Source organism: Pogona vitticeps, chromosome 5, assembly GCF_051106095.1.
Source record: "Pogona vitticeps strain Pit_001003342236 chromosome 5, PviZW2.1, whole genome shotgun sequence".
Classification (NCBI taxonomy): domain Eukaryota; kingdom Metazoa; phylum Chordata; class Lepidosauria; order Squamata; family Agamidae; genus Pogona; species Pogona vitticeps.
The window spans coordinates 9,582,403-9,605,970 of NC_135787.1; the positions used below are offsets into that span (position 1 = coordinate 9,582,403).

General features: G+C 41.0%; 1 protein-coding gene across 5 annotated transcripts in view; it reads left to right on the forward strand.

The window, feature by feature from the left end:
* SEPTIN11 (septin 11) overlaps nt 1–23,568 on the forward strand; it is a 112,780-nt gene that overhangs the window by 35,608 nt on the left and 53,604 nt on the right. For all 5 annotated transcript variants that reach the window (XM_073002060.2, XM_078394484.1, XM_073002055.2 and 2 more), the window contains exons 2-3: nt 6,020–6,134; nt 12,647–12,842. In XM_073002060.2, the coding sequence (XP_072858161.1) occupies nt 6,020–6,134; nt 12,647–12,842 (311 nt within the window). The remainder of the gene's footprint in view (nt 1–6,019; nt 6,135–12,646; nt 12,843–23,568) is intronic.

The window sequence follows — 23,568 nt, forward strand, 5'->3', positions numbered from 1 at the left end:
TGCTCACGCTTTTTGAAAATGTATTGTTTCTATTGTCTTACTGATATTTAATAAAATCCATTTGAAGAAAAGTATGCACTTTCTCATAATACTAAGCCATGGTTTGGAGCGACGTCTTGGTTGATCCAAGATGATTTGCAACCTCTGAATCATATTTGGAATAAAATAGCCGGTGGGACCAGTTGAAATCTAGTTTCACAGTTGTTCTGTCATCATGATCTCTGACTGAGGAATTTGAAGGCTAGAGGCATATCTCCGTGGTTTCCAGCATCCCGGTTCCTTTTGCAGTTCCAAGAGTGATGGTGAATGGATCCTGCTAGTTAAGAGAAGGAAGTTTAGCAGGTTCTTTGTTGACTTGAGTGTTGGAAGGTTGGTTGCGGAACCTGGCTTGTAAAATGGAAATCTGCTGCTTAGCTGTATTGTTGAGGGGAATAAGAATTGTCTTGTGTGTTTAACAGGGCTTGCTCTGGGATTTTAATTCACATACAGTCGTGCCCCGCTGGATGATTACCCCGTTTAACAAATCCGCTTAACGTTGACGTTTTTGCGATTGCAAAACAATGGTTTAATTTTTTTTTAATGTATTTTTTTGCTGTGTGATGATCGGTTCCCTGCTTCGGGAACCAATTTTCACTTTACGACAATCAGCAAACAGCTGATCGTCGGGTTTCAAAATGGCTGCTGGCTGAAGAAAATCCCCCCCCCCGCTGTTTTTAGGACTGATTTTTTGCTACAAGCACCAGAAAATGGCCACCCTATGGAGGATCTTCGCTGGACGAGCAGGTATTCAGCCCATTGGGACGCATTGAATGGTTTTCAATGCGTTTCAATGGGTTTTTTATTTCGTTTGACGACTTTTTCACTCTACAGCGATTTCGCTGGAACGAATTAACGTCGTCAAGTGAGGCACCACTGTATATGGAATATATTTATGTAATATCTTTTATATTTTATATAAGACTTTTAAAATTGGATATATGGATTGATGGAGGCTCGTGGCACAGTGGTTAAATTGCATTCAAGACTCTGCTCACAGATTGAATTCGATCTTGACGGGCTCAGGTAGCTGGCTTAAGGTTGACTCAGCTTTCCATCCTTCTGAGATTGGTAAAATTGAGGACCCAGCTGGGTGGAAGGGCAATGTTTAGTCTGGATAACTGTAAACAGCCTAAAGAGTGCTTTAAGTACTATGGGGCTATATGTAAGCAGCCCTCTTTGCTTTGCTTTGATGGTCATCAAATTCTTGTATTATAATTATAAACCACTTTGAGAGTCTTTAGACAATAAAGTCAGCTAGGTTTACATAAACTAGCCCTGGTATTCTCTCAGTTGGGTTTTTTTTTTTTTTTCAGGCGAGGAAATCTTTAACGTTAAAAGAAAAACAGCTTCAAGCCCGCAGTTTTGGCATCTGAAAAAAATTAAAGCCAAATGTTTTAAGGGCAAAAGGTACTGTTACTTCTGTGTCTGTCAGCTCCGCTTTGTTGCTAGAGCTGACAAACACAGAAGTAACTGTACCTTTTGCCCTTAAAACCCTTGCCTTTAATTATCTTATTCTGAAGCTGGAGAAAGGAATAGGAAATCAGTGGGCATCCGAGCCAAGAGGAAAACAGCCAGCTGCCACTCAAGAGAGAGAGAGAGCATTCCAGGCTTCCTCTGATTTCCCTGTTGGCTCCTTAGGTGTCACGTTGCTTTCTCCCCCAATGGAGGGTGGGGGCTAGTAATTTGCCATTTCCACCAGAAATGTAGGGAATGACTGATTTACACCCCACCTCATTGGCTTAAATGTAGCTGTTCAGACTGGCAGGTCAGGACTAAGACTGGGCATGTGAAGGAGGGAAAGCATCTGTTTCTGATTGGACTGTGCTTTTGGAAATTCTTCATACTCGTTTGTCACATTGTGAGCTTTCTTCCGCTCCTTCTTTCCCCTTTACTAGCTTTACAAGACTTGCAGGAATGCATGCACACATGTTTCTTGTCTTCTCCCTTCCCACCCTTTCCTCACCAGGAAAAGAAAAAAAAGAGAAGCTTTCTCCAGCTTTCTGCTGGTTAGTAATTTGTGACATGAGAGCTGGTATATGCATTAGTCACTTCTTCTCCAAATAGAAATGCTAGTGGTTTGGAGAGAAACCTTAAGGAAGGGAAAAAATGGCCTTTTATGTCAGTTCTTGGCAGAAGCGGTGCTATTGCTGCTTGGAGTTTGAACTGACCTTTTAGCCAAACAGTTTTGCCTTCTAGATCAGTGTTTGTTCTTGCTATAGTGAGCCAAGCGTGGTTGTCACATTGAGTTGGGCCTCTCTTGAAATGAAGGTACAAAAAAAAAAAATACAAGCACTAAAGTAAAGCAAAAGCGATTACTTTCTCTTTTAGTAGTGATCATGAGGAGAAGCTTAACTTCCAGGACTTGGGAAGGAAAGTTCCTGCTTCCTAGAATCCCATACTCACTTTTCCAATCTCTGTTAAAACATATGACTTACCCTCATTTCTTCCTTGGAAAGTTTGGTCTTGGAGGAGGCATCGCCTGCACTCAAGTATCACGTTCCTGCTCTCTGTGTAGATATGTTTGCTTATGTCACCAGCCCCCTCTAAATGCAAGCAGTGCATTGTGTAGAATTTATGTATGCACCTTTGTTTCCACTTTACTACCTTTTTAGAATTGATGTGCAAACTCAGAATGTGCAAAACTATTCTATTTTCCTGGATACTCTGCCTATTGACATAATGGAATAATATATTAAGGGTGATGGCCCAGGGGGAAGATGAAACCAACATAGAGGATATATCAGGGATTTCCTACCAACTCTCCTCAGACTGAAGAAGCTGTTCGGATGAGTAACGAAACGTTTCAACCTAACAAGAAAGAAGTCCAGTTCCTATGACTCAACTTCCAGACAAATAAGGTTTTGTGCATTACATGATTAGTACAAGTCAAAATTATATCTCATGCTGAAGATTATAGGCAGCACGGCAGATGAGAATCCTTCTTGCACAATTGGAGCAAGAGCTAACTTTACTCTGCTATTTCTCATTTGAAACTAATATAAATAAATGTTCTCAGCCATTGTCAAATGCATGCACGCTCTTCCCAAAGTAAACACATTTCCCCCTGAATTCAGACCAAGAGTAGCAAGAGGGGTTCTATCAATTACAGATGGAGGCTTTGCTTTGTTATAGGATCCCTAGTTCATTTCCCACCAGCTGCAGTGGGCTCACCACATTGCCATCAGCAAGGAAATTATTGTAACAGGTTTTCTTTAAGCTGCATGTCTTAGGGAACGGAATAAGCTTATAACTTTTAAGATTTGCTTGGCAGCAGGAAGCTGGGGAAGAAAAACGGGTTCCATAGAGGGGAGGAACAAACTTAACATTTAACCAAAAGATCTCATTCTGTTAGGTTTTTCTTATTGTTGCTCAGTGCCCACCTTGGTAAACAGTGTCTATGTGGCAACTTTTTAAATTAGTACAAGCTGAAAAGGCAGCTCAGAAGAGCAGTGTGGCTTGACTAGTATATAAACTTAGCATAAAAATCTTCAGGACTTTAGAAGGATGGAGCATGCATTACAGCCTTGAAAGTAGCTTTAAACAGACAACATGCTGTCTGTCCTTTGTGACTGGGCTTTTGCTCCTCATGGCTCAACGATTCTCTTTTATTTTTATTTTTGGCAATTTTTGGTTGGTCTTGCTCTGTGACGACAGTCTGCCCCCATTGCTACCTGTCTTGTTGAACATTTACTTTGCATCCGAGAGATGGAATTATTACTGTAATTTTATGGCTTATTTATCGAATGCATGTGTTCCCTGCCATTTAGCCAAAAGGGCTCCTGGAACAGCTTACAAAACAGGTGATATATCCCAGCGCCTGCCCTCAGGCTTAAGAGTTTAAAATTTAAGACATGACATAAGGGGGAGGGGGGAGAAGGAAGGGAAAAAAGTGGCTGCTGGCAGGTTCTGTATGGGTGTATATGTGTGTATGAGGCCTTGCTAGATGAAAGTGAGCAGAGGAAAGCCTTTCTTTTGAAACAAACTTTCCCTTAGTGATTGGCCATCTGAGAGGGGATTTTGTTTTTTTTAATGGAGGTGTGTGCCATGTTGCTTTGAATGTATTTTGGGTTTGATTTTGTTTACCTTTTTGAGGGTGGCATTTGTTCAGTTCTTTCTAAATATTTGTATGCAAACTGTTTTTAGGTTTTTAATATTGTCTGTCTTATAATAATGTAAGCTGCCCTGGGTCCCTTTTTCAAGGAGAAAAACGATAGATAGATAGATAGATCGATAGATCGATCCTATCCTGTTTTAAGCAAGGAAAGTGATTTTTTAAAAAGGAAAACAATTGTCTGCTGGAGTAATTTGATTTAAAATAAAGTATTCTGTTTTCTAGTCTGACTTTGACGAATCCGCAGTGGGAAGGGATTTCATGGGATAGGGAGGGGCAATTGAGGACAATACTTCTCTGCATGGCCATGCAGTCCTGGCTTGCTGTACACATGATAAACTGGCTTGCAAACAGCCGCTTCCCTACATATCCATGCTAAGTTATAATTTCCTTCAGGCGAGGGGTCTTTCTGTTCAAACAGTTGACTGTAGCACAAATGATCTGTACAAATACGGCTGGGTTTTTTTGTTTTTGTTTTTTAAAGTTGAAGGCTTGTGATTTGCATAGATTTATTTTCAAAGCTGGACTTTAGAAGTTGTCCTTGGTCCATCTTGAAGATGTCACTGGAAGTCCAGCTGTAATGTTAAGTGTCAAACAATACAGTGTAATTTCAGTGACAGTTATTAATGAGATTAGAGTTGGCATCTGTTGTTTAAGATAAATGCATCTCATCCATGTTGAAAATGTGAGTCGAACTATTTTTTCCCCCCCAATACTGGGAATGTTTTTCTAATTTACTTCTCTCTCAAACCTTGAATCCCCAGCTGGAGGAATTATCTGTCCTTTTCTTCTCCTTCGGGGGCCTGCTGAAGGACAGCCGATAACTTAGGGCACAGTTGTGCCGTTTCAATTTATTAGCTCCGGTTAGCACAGCTTGGTTTGGTTTATAAATAGCACCCCAAACTAGAGACAGTAATTCCAGAAGTGGCTGCCAGTCACATGGTAAGCTTCCCTTGTGTGCAATTTGGATGGCTTATGAGGGAAACATGTATTCCCTGGCCCTCTCGGTTTTTATCCTTTCATACTTACATTCAGGAAGAGAACATTTGAAATTCCACTCCTTATGACTGTGCTGTCCCCCCATACTTATTGAGGAGGCTTCCCTAAATTGCAGGCAGTAAATAGCAGCTAATTGAGAATAGATTTGTCAAAGGAACCATAATTTCTCCTCTTGCATCATTCGGCTTCCCTCTGATGGTTAAAGCCTAAGATGATGTGATATAACATTAAATTTGTTTGTTTGGTTATCTCTCTCTCTCTCTCTCTCTCTCTCTCTCTCTCTCTCTCACTCACACACACACTTATTTTAAACCCTTTCCACTAGTAGTGATCAAGGTGGTTTACAGAATATACTATATAATAAGTCATTTAGTTGCATTTTCCCTGGGTTTGCTGTTACGTGTCCATGGATTCAAATGTTACCTTCTCCTCATGCCGAAGGAAAATGCCAGCATGACCTTTTTAACTCAATGGAAGCATGGCTGAAGGGGCTCAACTGCTGGATTTTGGCTCTAGTTCTTTGAAAAGAACTAGGAAATCTTGGAAAGGGTTGCATAAGTCAGAACTGACTTGATGACATGCCATTATTACAATATCCTGAAGAGATCCTAGTCACAGTGGATGATATTGGCATAGATACACTACCTGGGGTGCAATAGCTCCCCTTTATATATATAAGCCAGAAGGATACGGGCCAACTCTTAAAGGGGAAGAAGGATGGATTATTAAAAGCAGAAACACAAGTTTATGAGGTTGCCAAACAGCGCTGTCAGGGAACCCTCTCCCCTAACTAGGTGCCAGTGCGAACAAGCTCTACGATGAAAACTAGCTCTCGAAAAGCTTTCAAACATTTTTGCTTTCAAATTGCAGAACGATGAGCTTCGGAACCTGTCTCTATCGGGCCATGTTGGTTTTGACAGTCTCCCAGATCAGCTGGTCAACAAGTCAACTTCACAGGGTTTCTGCTTCAACATCCTTTGCGTTGGTAAGTGATGTTAATGAGCTGTGGAACAAAGTGATTTCTTGCACACTTTCTGGAAGCAACCTGCAGGATTAGTGATGTAAAATCTCTCTCCTCTGGTGCCACCATATGTAAGGGAGGCAGCATCAGTGAGAATATTTTAATATAAAATGTTCAATCTTTTATATGTTTTTTTAAAAGTTTTAGATCCAGCACAGTTCTTTCTATATATTTCCAATTTACCTTTCTATAACTGGTCTACATCTGTGGGATTCTAAGTCAGTGTTTCCCAGAGTTTTGATATTTCCGTAACAAATTTTTATCTTATTTTCTGGAATAACATTTTTGAGCCATATATTTTTTTAAAGTCTGTGTTTGGTTGTATATTGTCCTAAGCAAGCTTGTGCAAATCCAGAAAATTAATATTGTCATTCACTTATTTCACCCTACTTTTACTTTTTAGCAGGGTGGGATTAGATTTAAATCAGATTAGTTTAAATCACAAGTTAACTTTAAAAAATCAGATTTTTTAATGATTTCAATAAATTGATTTTTAATTTAAATCGTGATTGAAACCAATTTGACGTAATTTAAATCAAATCCATTTAAATCATGATTTAAATTACATCCACCGTGCTAAGAAGTAAAAGTAAAAAAGACTGACTTTTATCCACCCTGCTTTTTTGAATGAAAAAAGTCAATTTCTGCACTAAGAAAAGACAGATACTGTACTGTGACCTCTATGAATTATGCAAAACTCTACTATTTTTTTCTTGCTCTGCAATTGTTGCTGTTTTCCATGGCTTAGTACACATATGTCTATATATTGTAGCAACAAAGTGCCATTGAGTTTATTGAAAATTTCTCCTGGGATATAGCACAGAATTCCCCTCCATTGTGTGAGAGAGTACGAAACTGAAGCGTCCTCTAGCCCTTTGAGAGCTTAGTCGGCCAGCACTCTGGCTTCTAAAATTTCCCCATGCCCCTACCTACCCTGGAGTGCGGTTTAGAAACTTGCTTATTCTGAAAGGAAGGAAAAGAGAAAGGTAAGCAAGCTGATTGCTACACTTGGTTTCATATCTTATACCTTTCCTGTTGTTTCTTGGGAAATACACGGTGTCTGTATGGCCTTGAGTTGAGATCCTGGAGGAAACTGGCTTGAAAATTGCAAGTCTAATTTGTTTGTCTGGAATCTGGCAGCAGAATTTATCTGTGGAATGCAGAAGGGCTTCTGCCTCTTCTCTGACCTCCCTTGTGGATTAATATGTTCATATCCATCCATTTGAAGAAGAAAAAAAGGATGCAAGAAAATTGTAGCAAGCTTTGAGGCAAAGTGGTTTGAGCTTCTAAAAAACGAGCACTAGTGTGTCTTTCCCAAGAACTTTTCCTCTTTTTTCCCCCCTTGCCCTGCAAATCATTTGTCTGTGTTCAAAAATGAAATAGTTGATGTTTGCACTCCGCTTGGCAGAGCTGAGCTATTCCCACTGCTGCCTGTTTACATGAAATTTGGCTTGTTGTTTCAACAAAAGTTTAGTAGGCAGTTTTATTTGTTACTTTTAAAAAGAGTAAATGTTTATTGGGGTTTTATTGCACTTTTGAAAACAGACAACCCACGGAGTGTTGGCTCCTAGCTCATTGACTTCTACAGCTGTTTTACAAGGCTTGGATTTCCTTTTGTGCATGTCTCTGAATAGATGCTGGCGAAGTATAACACAAGGGTGCACAGTGGCGTGCCAGGGCACATGACTTTCCCACTTTTAGTACAATCATTTAAGACACACCAGGGTGGAAATATGTAAGGTTAAACCTAGTACACTAGCAGAGGTAAAAAGCTGTAAACTGGTATGTATGAGTTCTTAGTGTAAGACCAGTGTTTAATCTCTAAGCAATGCACCTTACCATTTCCGCGTGTCTGTTACAAGTGGAGAAAGCATTTATGGATTTGAAAAAAAAAGAGAAACTGGGCTTTTAAAGCTGTGCTGTCTATTTGTTGCTTTTGCCAGAGGGAAAATTGGCAGCCGAAAAGTCGGCTTGAGATGGGAAAGGTGTGGGAGGAAAGTGGTTGAGTATGTTTCAAACAGGAAGCAAGACTTTCTGGACCTGAGATGAGGATGGAAATATGTAGCATTAAACCTAGTAGGAGTCTCATCTATAGTAGATTCATTGAAATTAAAGGAGTGATAACTATTTACAGTACATAACCTCTCCCTAATGGCTGGGATGAGCCAACAAGTTGCATGGGCGTACAGTGGGGTCTTGACTTGAGAACTTAATCCGTATTGGAAGGCGGTTCTCAAGTCAAAAAGTTCTCAAGTCAAATCTGCATTTCCCATAGGAATGCATTGAAAACCATTTAATCCGTATCTGCTCTTTTCCGTCCATAGAAACTAATGGGAAGCTGCTATTCCGCCTTCGACCACTAGAGGGGGGATATTTTGTTTCTTTTTTTCTTAGGTCAAGAAAAGTTCAGGGAAGGCAGGGAAAATACAGTCCAGGCAGTGCAGTACCAGGCAGTCCGAAGACTGTCTCCCAATCCACTCTCTAAACGCTGGGAGGAGTGAGGAAGCAGACAGGCACCCTTTTCACTGGCCAACAGTTAACTGAAAGTTCACATTTTGCACTTTCCCTGCCTCCCACGTGGGTTTTTTTTCAGTTCTTAACTCAAATCTAAGTATGTAAGTCAAGTCAATATTTTCCTATGAGAGCGGTTCTTAAGTCAAAATGTTCTTAACTCAAGCCGTTCTTAAGTCAAGACCCCACTGTATCTGATTTGACTATTATATAGGCAGACTTGCTATGATATCAGTCTACAAGCTATAACCAAAAGAACCAAGGAACAAATTCTTCACCCCAGGGATGCTTCAGTTCTCAAGTTGTGACCATATAGAGAGAAAAAGAGTGGATGTGTGGGAAAATATGTTTCGGTCGTGCAGATGTGAGGTATGAGAGCAATGAATTTGAATTTGACTTGTTTATTTTACTCTTGTGGTTATTTTTATCATCTTGATTTACTGTTTGTTATTCTTATTAGTCTGTTAAATGACCTGAATAGTGTGTCGCACTAATGGGGCAGTATAAAAATGAATGAATTAATGAATTAATTAATGTAAATCACAAGCCCACTGTCACGTTCCCCCTGTCCCTTGATTGTTTCACCAATCCCAGGGCACAAGCTACGTGTCATTCAGCTGCCACCAATTGATTACATCAACATTGTTTACTATTAATGATAAGAGATCCAGGCAATGTGTCATTTTTAAAAGAACCAAATAGAAGTTGTTTATTATTTCGTGTGATGAAGGTACAATCAATGTTGTTAACTCTTAACATTCTACAGTGGTGCCTCGCTAGACAGTTATCCCGCATGACAGTTTTTTCGCTAGACATTGACTTTTTGCAATCGCTATAGCGATTCGCAAAACAGTGATTCCTATGGGGGAATTTCGCTGGACAATGTTTGGTCCCTGCTTCACAAACCAATTTTCACTAGACGACGATTTTGACAGCTTCCTCCGCACTTGCAAAATGGGTGTTTTCAGGACCTAAGCTTTGCAAGACAGCTATTTAAACAGCTGATCGGCGGTTCGCAAAGCGGCTTTCCTGTGGCCGATCTTTGCTAGACAACGACGATTCTTCCCGATTGGAACGCATTAAACAGGTTTCAATGCGTTTCCATGGGGAAATGCTTTTCACTAGACAATGATTTCGCTAAACAGCGATTTCAGTGGAACGGATTATCATCGTCTAGTGAGACACCACTGTACGTCCACTCTCAACTGCCCTCTCTCTCTCTCTCCCCAAACTCCAAAACCACCAATCCTCCACTCTAAAACTCTCCAACTCCCCCTCTCTAAAAACCCCTCCTCCAGAGAATCTTATATCTCATGACTCTGTCTCTCCAGCACTCTCATTGGTCCATGCAGATAGCATATTAATATTCATGATCCGGGTGGATGCCACACCCACTTTGCAAATCCATAGTATCAGGGAGAGAATAATTCAGTGGTGTAGTTTCGTCTGCACAGAGTCCTGAGTTTCATCTAGTGCTTAATTTTGAGAAATGGTGGTGTGGGGGGAGAAATTAATTCAAGGACTCAGGACTGTCTGGAAATAACTCTCACCATCTGGAAGCTTTTGCCACTAAGCTCGGATGGCCTACACAAGTAACTGAGTGAGGTGGTAGGATTGTCTGTTCCACTCCAGACTGCAGTTTTCGGGGAGCACATTACTTAATGCAACTCTATGTCAAAAGAAAACAAAAACCAAAGCAAAGGAAAATAATTTTTTTCCTGGCAATTACAAAATACTAACAATTCAGGAAGAGTAGTTCTATTCAAACCGATTTCCTGATGTGCTAGTTTATTACTTGCTAGAGATATTTTGTTCAGAGAAACATTGTTTTGAAAAGATTATTTTCTTCCAAATGTGGTATGAATTGATTCCATCCATTCTACTGTTTACAGCAGTGGCCCCCAACTTTGGGCCTCCAGGTGTTCTTGGACTTCAACTCCCAGAAATCCTGGCTAGCAGATGTGGTGGTGAAGGCTTCTGGGACTTGAAGTCCAAGAACATCTGGAAGCCCAAGGTTGGGGACCACTGATTTACAACATCTCATTCTGTTGTAGAACTTACCTCAGAAAAGAAGATACTGTATTTTTCCGTGTATAAAATGACACTTTTCCCAAAATAATTAAAGGTAAAATTGAGGATCATTTTATACTCAGAAGTAAGGGGGGGAGGGATCAAGTACTTTGATCCCTGCTTTCCCCCTCCATGTTTTCAAAGAAAATGGAGGGGAAAAGCAATTTCTACTTTCCCCTACATTTGTGTTGCAAAAAGCAGCTTTCCTCCTCCAAGTTCCATTTTCTTTTCTCCATTTTCTTTGCATAACGTGGAGGGGGAAAGCTGGTTGTTGCAATGAAAATGGAGGGGGAAAGCAGGAATTGCTTTCTCCCTCCACTTTCTTGCAAAGAAATAAATTTTGGGTTTAAAAAAGTGAGGGGGTCTTATACATGGGGGCGTCTTATACACGGAAAACTACGGTCATGTCTTCTGCCTTACAGTTTTCAGGCTAAGGCCCTGCTATGGAAACATACACAAGGACTCATCCCTAGGGAGTTGTTGTGGCTTCCGCCCAGGTCATGAATATTCATATGCTATCTGCATAGGCCAATGGGAGTGCTGGAGGGGCGGAATCAGAGATATAAGAGACTCAGCAGCAGGAGGGGGAGTTAGAGAGTTTAGATAGGAAGTTTGAGTTGAGGAGATAAGAGAGTTTGGAGAGTTTGGGCAGGAGAGTGGATAAAGGAGGATGTTTGTTTAAGAGTTAACATAGTTTGTCCTGTCAACATATGTAACAATAAATAATTTCTATTTGGTTCTTTTAAAATGACATACAGCCTGGACCTCGATTATTAATAGGTAATGTTGAGGTAATCAATTGGTGGCAGCTGAGGGGCACGTAGCATGAGGTCTTAGTTTGGTGAAACCAGCAGGGGCCACCTTGGGAATCGTGGCAGTTGTGTTCATTAATTCTTGTTTTTATCCTTCCTGTCTCTAATAAAGGGTACTGGCAGCAGGAGTGGTTGGAAAACCTTTCGCTGTGATCCTGGCAAGCGGCTTCCATGTAGAAAGAAAAGTGTGATCAGGTGTAACTTGTGGAGCAAGAAATTGGAAGGGAAGATATCCCATCCCTCTCCAGTCACAGACTCCTTTTGGTTGTGATCTAGATCAGTAGTCCTCAACATTGGGACCCCAGATGTTCTTGGACTTCAACTCACAGAAATCCTGGCCAGTAGAGGTGGTGCTGAAGCTTCTGGGAGTTGTAGTCCAAGAACATCTGGAGGCCAAAGTTGGGGAACCACTGATCTAGATGGGTCAGTGACTGTGTAAAAGGCTGTGCCTTATTTTATTCTGCCATCCAAAGCACTTATTTCCTACACAAGACAGACTTTCGGTTTTAGAATCCCTTGGTTCAATGACGTTTCCCTTCTTGCTTAATTAAAATTCACCAACAGCATGTTTATTCTCTCAGCACACGTGATACAAATGGAAGTTTACCTTAAGCGCATGTTATCCTTTGCTGGCATGTGGGTTTTTGGTGCTGATCCAGAACAAACTTACAGCAATTTCAGACCTCTAACAAGAAGTAACTTGTGGCTTTAATTTAATCTGTGGTATGGTGAAAAATGGCATAGCAGGGGCATGTGAGTACATCCAGGTTCGCAGTGTACTGCTGCCTCTGATCGGATTCTCTATTTGTGAAGCAAAACAGAGTCTTTCAGACTTGTGCATCAGAGACAGAAATGAGATGAATGAATATTCCACAAACAGTGGTTCCCCTTTGGAGCAAAAACTCATGTGTCTACAACTGTATAATTTCATTCCCACTTATCCAGTGTAAGCCTAACCTACCTTATATCTGTAACTTTAGAAAAAATACAGTGACTCGTGCTCAATGAATACCCACAATGCAGGAAAGTAGACACTGTGGACCTTATGTTTCTCAGACTTTTTAACCTGAATGCTTCTTTCAGGGGAGACTGGCATTGGCAAGTCAACGCTCATGGATACGCTGTTCAACACGAAATTTGAAAGCGACCCAGCCACTCATAATGAGCCTGGTGTGCGGTTGAAAGCCAGAAGTTACGAACTTCAGGAGAGTAACGTCCGTCTAAAGCTCACAATTGTTGACACAGTGGGATTTGGAGACCAGATCAATAAAGATGACAGGTAACATTAAACTTGCCATGTAGAAGTTATACTTTGAAGGTCTGATTAGTGTATGGATTAGAGCCAAGTCTAATAGGCTGGAGAGACTTGGAGAGGAAACTTATACGTTTGATCTGTTTCTAATCTGCAAGATGAAAGGTGCCATTTTTTTAAATAAGTGTTTTCCGCATGCATTACTAGATCTCTCTGTCTCCTTTTATTAGTTTTCTGCTGTAAAACTAATAAAACTTTTATTAGTTTTCTGCTGTTATAACCACTTAAAATTTCTAATCTTTTTCTCTGAAGTTCTTTAATTCTTTGCCTCTATTTTCTCCTTTGCATCTTTTTGTTGTTTAGTCGTTAAGTCGTGTCCCTAGCCCTAAGTCATGATCCCATGGACCAGAACACACCAGGCCCTCCTGTTTCCACTGCCTCCCAGAGTTGGGTCAAATTCACGTCGGTTGCTTCGATGACACTGTCCAACCATCTCATCCTCTGTCGTCCCCTTCTCCTCCTGCCTTCACACTTTCCCAGCATCAGGGTCTTTTACAGGGAGTCTTCTCTTCTTATGAGATAGCCAAAGTATTGGAGCCTCTACTTCAGGATCTGTCCTTCCAGTGAGCACTCAGGGTTGATTTCCTTCAAAATGGATAGGTTCTCCTTGCAGTCCAGGGGACTCTCAAGAGTCTCCTCCATCACCACAATTCAAATGCATCAATTCTTCGGCGGTCAGCCTTCTTTATGGTCCAAGCTCTCACTTCCGTACATTACTACTGGAAAAACCATAGGTTTGACTATTGATTGATTGATTGATTTGATCTGATTTGATTTGATTTGATTTGATTTATACCCCACCTATCTGGACCACCGGACCACTCTAGGTGGCTTCCAACACAGAATAAAACAATAAAACGTAAGAATGTGCATCAACATTCAATAACAATTACAATAAAATAAAGAAAAAATAAAATAGGGGAAAAATAGAGAAAGAGTTCAAGAATTGGCTGGAGGGAAGGCCTGGATGTATAACCATGTTTTTAATTGGGTTTTAAAGATGCCCGCACAAATCTCCGGAGGGAGGTTGTTCCAGAGAGGAGGAGCCACTGCCGAGAAGGCCCGGTTTCTATGCGGACCTTTAAATTTTTGGTTCCATGGCTCTGTGCTATTTCTTGCTTCTGTTGATCTTCATTCATCTATTTTGGTTTTGTAATTTTTGCTGTGCTCCTCATCTCATCTTGCTGCTTGTTCCTTCACATTATGGCACATATGCATGAATTCTTCACACACAGGATCATGCATGTATTGCATATATCTTGTTGACAGAGGAGTGATTTTTCACTCATGTTGAATTGACTCATGGGCTGCAGTCGTGTTGCTTGGTATAGTAAGTTGCATTAGAGCAGGCCCATTGAGTGAGTGGGGATTTGGTGAGACAGGTCTTCTATATGTTTCATTCATTCAAATAGTATACTTTCATTGTGACTTATTATGCGAAAATGATTTGCAACTAGAGTAGGCCCATTTGAATCAGTGGAACCTATGACTCACAAAATCCCCACTGATTCAGTGAGCCTACCTGAGCATGACTTACTACACTAAGCAAAAGGATTTCAGCCATAATTTTCCTTTACTTGTAGAAATGTGCCAACGTCTTTAATTCTTGTTTATAAGTGAGCTTTATTCTGTTTCCCTGTTTAGAGTGAATAAGTTAGTTTATAAGCCTGCTTCGTCTATTGCAGCATTTTTTTTAAAAATAAATAAATCATGTCACATCTTGAAAAGAGAAAATTTATTACATCACGAACTTTTATGGACACAACCCACTGTTTTAGCTGGAGTGAAATGTAGGGTCCAATCTGTGTACAGTACTTATGGTTAATAGTAATAATTAGGTTGCACCGATTCAATTCTTACTTGCACCGCTCTTCCCAGGATTCTCAAAGTACTTAGCAGTGGTTTACTGCTCCTATTTCTGATGCTCAGCTTGTGCAAGGTTCCACAGGTAGCAGATCATATTAACTACCTACACTCTGGGCGATCTTGTCTGGCCTGTCTTCCAAAAAGCACAGTGGACTTTCAGATTTCTGGAGCCTGGCACCATAGATGAGCATCTCAACCCACTGATCTATGCCAACAACTTTACTTCTCCACATGATTATGGACAGTGTATGATTAATAATAATCATGTGACATTGAGTCAATTCTGACTTAAGGCGACCCTTTTCAAGGGTCTCTAGGTAGAGGATGCTCAGAAGTGGTCTACTCTTCCCTTCTTCTAGGGGCACCCTGGGACTGTTCAGCTTGCCCAAGGCCATACAGGCTGGCTTTACTCACAGGAAGCACAGGGGAGAATTGAACTCCCAACCTCTGGCTCCACAGCCAGATACCTAAATCGTTGCACTGTCCAGCCACCCTTAGTGTATGATTAGGTGTAAGAAACAAATTGTTCAGAGGGAATGAGAGCAGTTTTAAATGCAGAATTGTTACCAGAGACAATTATGTTAAAGAAGCTTCCTGAATCCTGACACAAGATGGTGTAATAAGAATTTGTTACGTGATGCTGTAGAGCAGTTCTTACCCCCCCCCCCTTTTTTTTTTTTTTGGACTTATATACCGCCCCATAGCGCTACAAGCACTCTCCGGGCGGTTTACAATTTTAATTATATAGGCTACACATTGCCCCCCCCCCAGCAAGCTGGGTACTCATTTTACCGACCTCGGAAGGGTGGAAGGCTGAGTCAACCTTGAGCCGGCTACCTGGGATTTGAACCCCAGGTCGTGAGCACAGTTTTAGTTGCAGTACAGCGTTTTAACCACTGCGCCACGAGGCTCTTTCCTCTTTGATGTTACCCTGTGTTAAATAAAGATTTTTTTTTGAGGACTGCCTGCTTCTGAAATCTCACACAACACCAGTGTCACGCCTTTTACTGTCTAAAAAGGGGTGGGGGAAGCCTGTGTCTGTGCAACTGACTTGTGCAAATCATAACATTTGGATAATTTTGTTAGCATTGTTACAGAACTTAGAAGAGCTAATTTTTGGACCACAATTCTGAGGATATTCAGAAGTTGTAATACAAAATAATGTTAATAATAATAATAATAATTTCCCAAGTTCTAGAGATACATGAAGGAAACAGGTTGACTAAGCATCATTTTATGAATTTGTGATCCATATGTGTGTGCTTATACATGTCTTTGTTTCAGAATTTTTTTCTGAAATGGCACTCTTTCAAAAGGAGATCTAAAAGGTCCCTCCGTTTTGCTGCGGTTCACAGTCAAAGGCTCATCTCTCCCACTTTCTCTGCTGAAGCGGTTAATGAAGACATCAGGCTTTTAAAATAATGGAAAGAGGTGTGCGCGCTGAAGTAGTTCTTGAAGCCTCAGTGCATTTCCAAGCTGGGGGGGAACCCTTAAGCAAAAAAGCCCGCCCCCCCCCAAGAGGCAGATGTTCCAGGTCGGAATGGAACTGCCACTTGTCATTTTGGGAGGCTTTGGATCTGATTTAATTCAGCTGGAGCTGGGAGTATTGTCTCCATCATCTCTTGAGCCTTCCTTTGTTAACGACCTTACAGAGGGGCTCACGCTAACCCGCTGTGGCAGTCGGGGAGCTGCGTGCTTTTGTCACAGTTCGAGGTTTGTCCTAAGCGACATAATTTGGGATAGCAACTGCAGTGAGTCTCCTCCCCTGGAGAGCTCACTGGCTTATTTTCATGATCCCATGGCTTGTTATCCCCCCTGGGGATTATCTCCTCTCTGCTCCGAGCAGGACAGCCCCCCCCCCCAAGCTGTCAAGGCTGATCCTATGCTGCACTGTTGACTGGGGCCTTTGTGGAACACCCAAGAATGTGCGTATGATGAACTCCCATTTTCTGATATTTTTTATTTTTTGCAATGGGTAGAGGGAATGGACACTCTGGAGAGAACCACTCCTAAAAACTGCCTTTATTTTTGGTGACAGTATTATCGTTATAAGTTCTAGACTGGGTTGAGGACCAAGAAGAATGATGGGATACAACATTTCCATCTCTCATGGTTTAGGAAGCTTGAGACTTGAATTGACAAATAAATGGTTTGCCACAGAAATGGTGAACACCTCAAGACTATTGTTATAGGACCCAGGATTTTCTTTGGCACCACAGGGGGGAAATATCTGCAAAAAGAGAGGGAGAGAGAGACAGAATTACTGCTCCAGAAAGCCACCGAATACACAGATTCTTTTTTTTTTAAAGAAGGGAAATTTGTTTGTTTATTAATTAAATTTTTATACCACTCCATTTAGTGCTGTAGCACTACTTTGGGTGGTTTCTCTTGCAAAACCGTACGTGGGCTTCTGGCCAATTTTAAACTCGAGTTTTTATTTTCGTTTCATCCTTTTACGGGGTCAGTGCAGTTCTTGGGTTAGGGAAGTGACATCTGTTCACACCTGGCAAAATATGCAGCAGCCCACGAGACTTGATTTGTGGTTTGGTGTGAGATTCGATTTGTAAGCAGTTCTGTATCCTTCTACAGTTGTGTCCTGCAAACTGGAGTACAGTCCAGAGGCAAAATAAAAGCAGTCAGTCTAAACCGTGGTTTGGGTGTAAATGGGGAGGAGTTCACTATTTTTAGTGGTGGCTACACTGCTATCTGGGAAATTCTGTGTTTGATATTTTGTATTTCAAAAGCACAAATAAGGGGCTAGCAAGTGCTGCTGTCTGTAAAAAAGGAATTAATGGCTCCATGCTAGAACACAAAGATTCTGCCGTTGATCAATTCTGCTCCTCAGATTTTAAAACAAAAGGTTAATTCATCAATGTATATAAAAGCCCTGGTGTTTCAGGTCATAGGATCTAAGGCTGACCAGGTACACCAAGTTTAATAATAATGTGCTATCATGTTATGGTGACCCTTGCTGTAGAGTTCTAGGTGTAGAGAACACTCAGAAACGGATTATTATCCCTTCCTTTGGGTGGTGCTCAGGGACTCTGCAGCTTGCCGATGGCCAGACAGGCTGCATACATAATATTTAATCTTGAATGAAAAAGGAAGCATTTTCAGTAGGATAGTTGGATGAGCCACCTCCGTAGCTAATGAGCCTGCCCAGAAAAGTTCTTTAAAGCTATGTTTCTAAGTAGAGAGACCGAAATATCGTGCTTTAACAGACCAGGACAACCTGGGCTTTCAAATCCAGTTGAACTGGCAGAACTACTTCCAGACACGCATTCTCAGAAAAATCTAGATTTTTAAGTTTATTTTAAATGGGGTTGGGAGTAGCCACGCCAGAAGCCTTCAGTTTGCTGACTGGGCTCTAACTAGCAAGAAAGCTATTTTAATGACTTCATCTGAATTTTCCTAAATAGGAAATAAGACTGTAGCAAAGAATTCTTGGAATGTGTGGCTCGTGGGGGGAAATTCCCAGGATGCCTGCTTCTAAACCCACTGAATTTAAAACATGTTGGCTTCCATTAAGATAAGGAAGATCCCACTAATTCAGAGAGTCAGTTATAAGGGGAAGGAGGCCATCATTTAATAGTTCCAGGCTCAATTTTTTTTGGCATCTCAAGGTTGTGGCTGTTTATATTTTTAGTTTTCCAGGAGGCAGATTGTTCTCTGTTCCTTGCCTACTGCCAGTCATCCTAACAACAAACTTGGGAGGTTGTTTAGATAGAAAGGCAGTCACTGGCCCAAGGGGCATACCATATGTTGATTGGTGGTTTGACCTAGATCAACCCACTCCTTGTCTGACACTATAACCATTACACCACACTGATGGTCTGTGTGAAGAGGACTTTGGGCATCAAAACTGGGAAAGGCAATATCTAGACAATCCAGGAGGGCTGCATGTGATGGGCATTATTGAGCCCAATGAACTGATGATCTAAGACAACCATATATGTCTAGCTAATACTGAGAGGGGTCCTGTTGCATTCATTACTGAAGAGAGTCATAGACTGCCGTAGAAACAAAACAGTCACACACCTGCAGGCAGAGAGAAACAAGGAAGTATTTCAATAAACACACCCGTTTCTGCCAATTATCTGCAGCCCATCCATCTTCTGTAGGACGGTGACTTCGTTTGGGCGGGATGAAGTCTATGCAGGTCTTTGAATAAATTCATGTCCCTGTTGTCCGCAGTTAACGGGGAAGGTAATAGGAAAAGGGTTAACCATTTAGCTAGCGGTTAAATCAACTTCAGATACGTCAGAGCAGGCAAATCTCGACAGTCAAGTTAAACCTGCTGGTTTATTTAGGTAATGAAAATGAATTCTTTCTGGGGTGGAAGGGGATAGAAAAATCCCATCCATTATTTTATTGCTGCCCACCATCCTTCCTTGAGTTTTAGAGATACGAAAAAAAAACTACGTAAATTTTTTTTTGAAAAAAACAGCTTCCCACGTAGCTCAACAAAACCTTTCTTATGCTTTTCCTCTCCTACTCCCTTACAGTTTTAGCTGTCATCTCTTCACACTTCTTCTAGTTTTCTCATTCCTAATTGGACCCCAGCAGTTTTTTCACAGAGTACATGTTTAGTTTCCTAAGCCAGATCAAGGAGATGTTGTGCTGTCTGGTTTAGAACAGGAGAGAACCAAAGCAAAGTCTTGAAGCAAAGGAAACCACTGCTTCCTTGAAAGCAGTCTTTCTTATCTGCTGGTTTAAAAACTTTTAAACTTGCACTCTAAGACTAATAAAACAAGGAAGGCTGCAAGGTCTGCATACATTTAAAGTCTGGCACTCTGCACATGTACCAACACTTTTATTTTTTTTAATTTAAAATATCTTCACCCAGCCTTTTTCCTTAAAAGGACCCAAAGTGTCCCCAGAAAATGTGTTCTTAGGATGCGATGGCTTAACAGTGCAAACAGATGCAGATTTATTCAGAAATAAATCTTACAGTCTTTTTCCTTCTAGGTCTAAGTTTATATATTTATTAATGACACGTACAGTCTGTCTTTTTTTTTTCTCCAAAAGGTTTATTTATTTCTGTGCAAGCGTATTTACTTTTCATTAAAATACATAGTCCTGGAGATATTTTGTTTGGAGAGAAGGAGGCTGTGATTAGAAGACACTCAAAGTTCAGTCTTGCACTCAGATATCTGGGAGTAAACCCTACTGAGAGTTCTGAATAGATGGGCAAAATAATGTTTTAAATGTAGAAATTCAGTTTGTTATGTAAGCCATTGCATTAGGTTGCACTGCGACTCCCACCTCATTAAGTGCTCATAATTAAGGATACAATGCTATATCCACGTACTGGGCTGTATGCCTCATTAAACTCGTTGGAAATTTACATCTGGGTAGATATAAAGCGTTCTGCTCTTATTTACTGTAATCTACACTTCATCTATAATGATGTAGTTTAAGAAGTAATGGAACATCTTCTCTGTCTATTTAATTACCTAGATATGAGCTGACAATCAGTGAAAGCATTTTTGTGGGATCAGTATCCACAGTCTGAAAATATTAAAAGAAAAATCCTCAAAATATATTTTTTGAATTATGAAGATCCCAGAATTGGCCACTAGTGGGAGCTAGAGAGCATGCTGTGTACAACATTCTCTATAATCTGGAAATTGAGTAATGGCAACTGGACTTCTTTCTGATTAGGTTGAAATGTTTCACTACTCATCCAAGTAGCTTCTTCAGTCTGAGGAGAGTTGGTAGGAGATCCCTGATATATCCTCCACCCTGGTTTCACTTCCACTTCCCCCTGGTCCAAATAGGCTTGTTAGAAGGATAATGGACTCTCTCTCTCTCTCTCTCTCTCTCTCTCTGTGTGTGTGTGTGTGTGTGTGTGTGTGTGTGTGAAAATACTACTTCTGCAGTCCTTCTCTATCTAGTCAGACCAGAGGGAAGTGAAACCAATGTGGAGGATATATCGGGGATCTCCTACCAACTCTCCTCAGACTTAAGAATTTGCTTGGATGAGTCATGAAACATTTCAACCTAATCAGAAATAAGTCAAGTTGCCACCAGTGAACTTCCAGATAACCTCACCTGGATGACCGAGAATCTTCACACATTCCCTATAATAATAGAGTTCGCTATAATCTGCATTTTTCAGCATCCACAGGGGGACCTGGAATCAATCTCTCCTGCGGATACAGGGGTCCTACTGTATTCTGTTTTTAAACAGGAGAAGCAAACACTTATGGGGGAAAAAGATCAGCCCCACCCCAGTTTGTAGGATCAGGTTTGCAAACTCAGGAGGACCGATGATCGGAAGAGATTTATGGTTGTAGGTAGGTGGCAGCAGCTATTGTATGAGACTGAAAGGTCCAGGGTGATTTTAAAAGGGGAACCCACAAGCACCTGAGACATAACTCTTGGAGATCACACCTCCCTAACATGGGTTGCACCCGTGAACAAAGCCCTCAGCCCAAACAGCCGTGAGCCAGTGGCAAATTCTGAGATACTTGTCTCACTCATGGAAGGATTTCCCATGTATGAAAAGGTCAGGCACAGGGCTGGAGAACGTGGTTTTCTCCTCTTCTTCCCCCTCCTCCTTTATCACCATCACCACCATCATCATCACCACCATCATCATCACCACCACCATCATCATCATCATCATCATCATCATCATCATCATTATTATTATTATTATTATTATTATTATTATTATTATTAAAACACCAGGCACAGTCAATCAAAATTATAAAAACATTGACTGGTATTATATAGCAGATACAGGTTTTAACCAAAAACCTAAGTATCTGTTAAATATTGGCCCAATATGTATGCTTTTCCTAATATTGCCGTTTTTTGTAGCTCTCATGGTGGTGTGATTTCTGAGAACTGCAACTGTTTATAATACTGTGTGAAATTTCTTGATGTTGTTCCCAAAGCCCCAATGACTATGGGGACCACTGAAGTGTGTTTCTTCCAAAGGTGAGATGTTTCCATTGCCAGGTCTCTGTACTTTATTAGTTTTTTCAATTCTTTATATTCAACTCTGGCATCCTGTGGAAAAAGAAGAAGAAATAATCATCATCATCATCATCATCATCATCATCATCATCATCATCATCATCATCATCATCATCATCATCAAAAAGTTGTTGTTGTCATTGTTGTAGTAGTAGACAAACTGTTTAGGAAAGTCAGCCTTCAATTTTTGCTTCTCAGACTTCGCCACCGTCAACTGAAGGATCAGGTGGGGTGGAGTTGAAAGCCAATGGAGATTGTTACAGGAAGCCGGATCGCAGTGGAATATCAGGAAAAACTTCCTGACTGTTAGAGCAGCGCCACAGTGGAATCAATTCGAGGTGATGAGCTGCCCATCACTGGTAGCATTCAAGAGAACATTATATAGCATCAACCAGATACACTTTAATTGGATTCCTGCCTTGACCAGGGGGTTGGACTTGATGGCCTTATAGGCTCCTTCCAACTCTGTGATTTTATGGCTCAAGGATTGGACAACCTCGGTGGTACTTGGAGAATGTCAGGGTGGATCAGTGCCCTTTCTCAGGATTTTTTTCCCCATTACAGTAAAGTAATGTAAGAGGGTTAAGTTTATCATCCAACTTAAACCTAAGATAATAGCTTAATTTCCAACTTATTTCTAACACTTAATGCATAATTTAAATTTAAATAAATTGTAAGCTAAGTTATTGCTCCTATCACTCAGCCAACTAACACAGTTGGCTATAAATAAATAGTGTCTAGCACTTACTGTTGATCTCTGCAATCTTACATGCGAAATTGTTTTGTAAGTGTGGAAAGAACTCACAATGCAGTTTTGTGTGGAGAAGTGCTTCTTCCCTAAGCAAGCTTCTAGACTTCTTGAAAAGCATGGGTGTTACCTGCTGGTAGAAACCAGAGGGGGGGCAAACAAGATTTGCAGTCATTTATGATAGGACTTTAATGCTTCAGAGAACTTTTCACTCCCTCCGGTGCTAATGGAAACCAGAGTAAATTATGCAAAAAGTAACATGGAGAATCTATTGCACAAATCATCATAAATCATGCAGATATATGTCATTCATACAGAATCTGGATTGTACGGTGATTACAAAAAAACAACAACACAAAAACCCAGCAACAACTGTGGAGCACCCTGGTCCTCATTATAATATCCTGAATATTCAGACCTTTTGTGTGTATTCCCCCCCTCTCTTCTAGTTTTCTTAATGTCCTCTTTCCACCCGCACCCCCCTGTTCTTCTGCTCATCCCCAGCCTTTCTCACCCGCCACTGTCTGTTCCTCCATTCCTTTTTTCCCCTTTTTCCTGCGTTCTCTATCCTCCCATTTTGGACTTTCCCTCAGCTTCTGCATTCCACAGCTTTGCACAAACCCACAAAGATAGGGTGTTAGCATTACAATGCGCTGCATCATCTCCACATTTCAGGCTAAAGGTTTTCTGCACGAAGAAAGGAATCCGAGAGAGAATCCAGCTGCCTGCCTCTCTCTTGTTTATGTGGCAGGAACAGACACAATTGCCTGTCCAAGCTACCTCAGGCCTAAGACCCATTGGGAACCCACCCATTACCTCTTCCCCCTTTCCCCACTGACTGCATGCACAGCTACAGTTTATAATCAGAGGCTGTGTATTTTGGATGTCTTTACTGATGCAGGCTCTCTCCCATGTGCTACAATAACTATTAGAGGTTCATAAATTTTATCGCTGTGATTGTTAACAGCAGAGGATTGTTGCAATGCTAACCCAATCTGACTAGGCCCACAGCGTCAAAATTGGGTTGCGTTGAAAACTTTTGGCATGCTAAGCTTGCTGTGGGTGTAGGAATTTCAGGGGTGGGATTCTGGC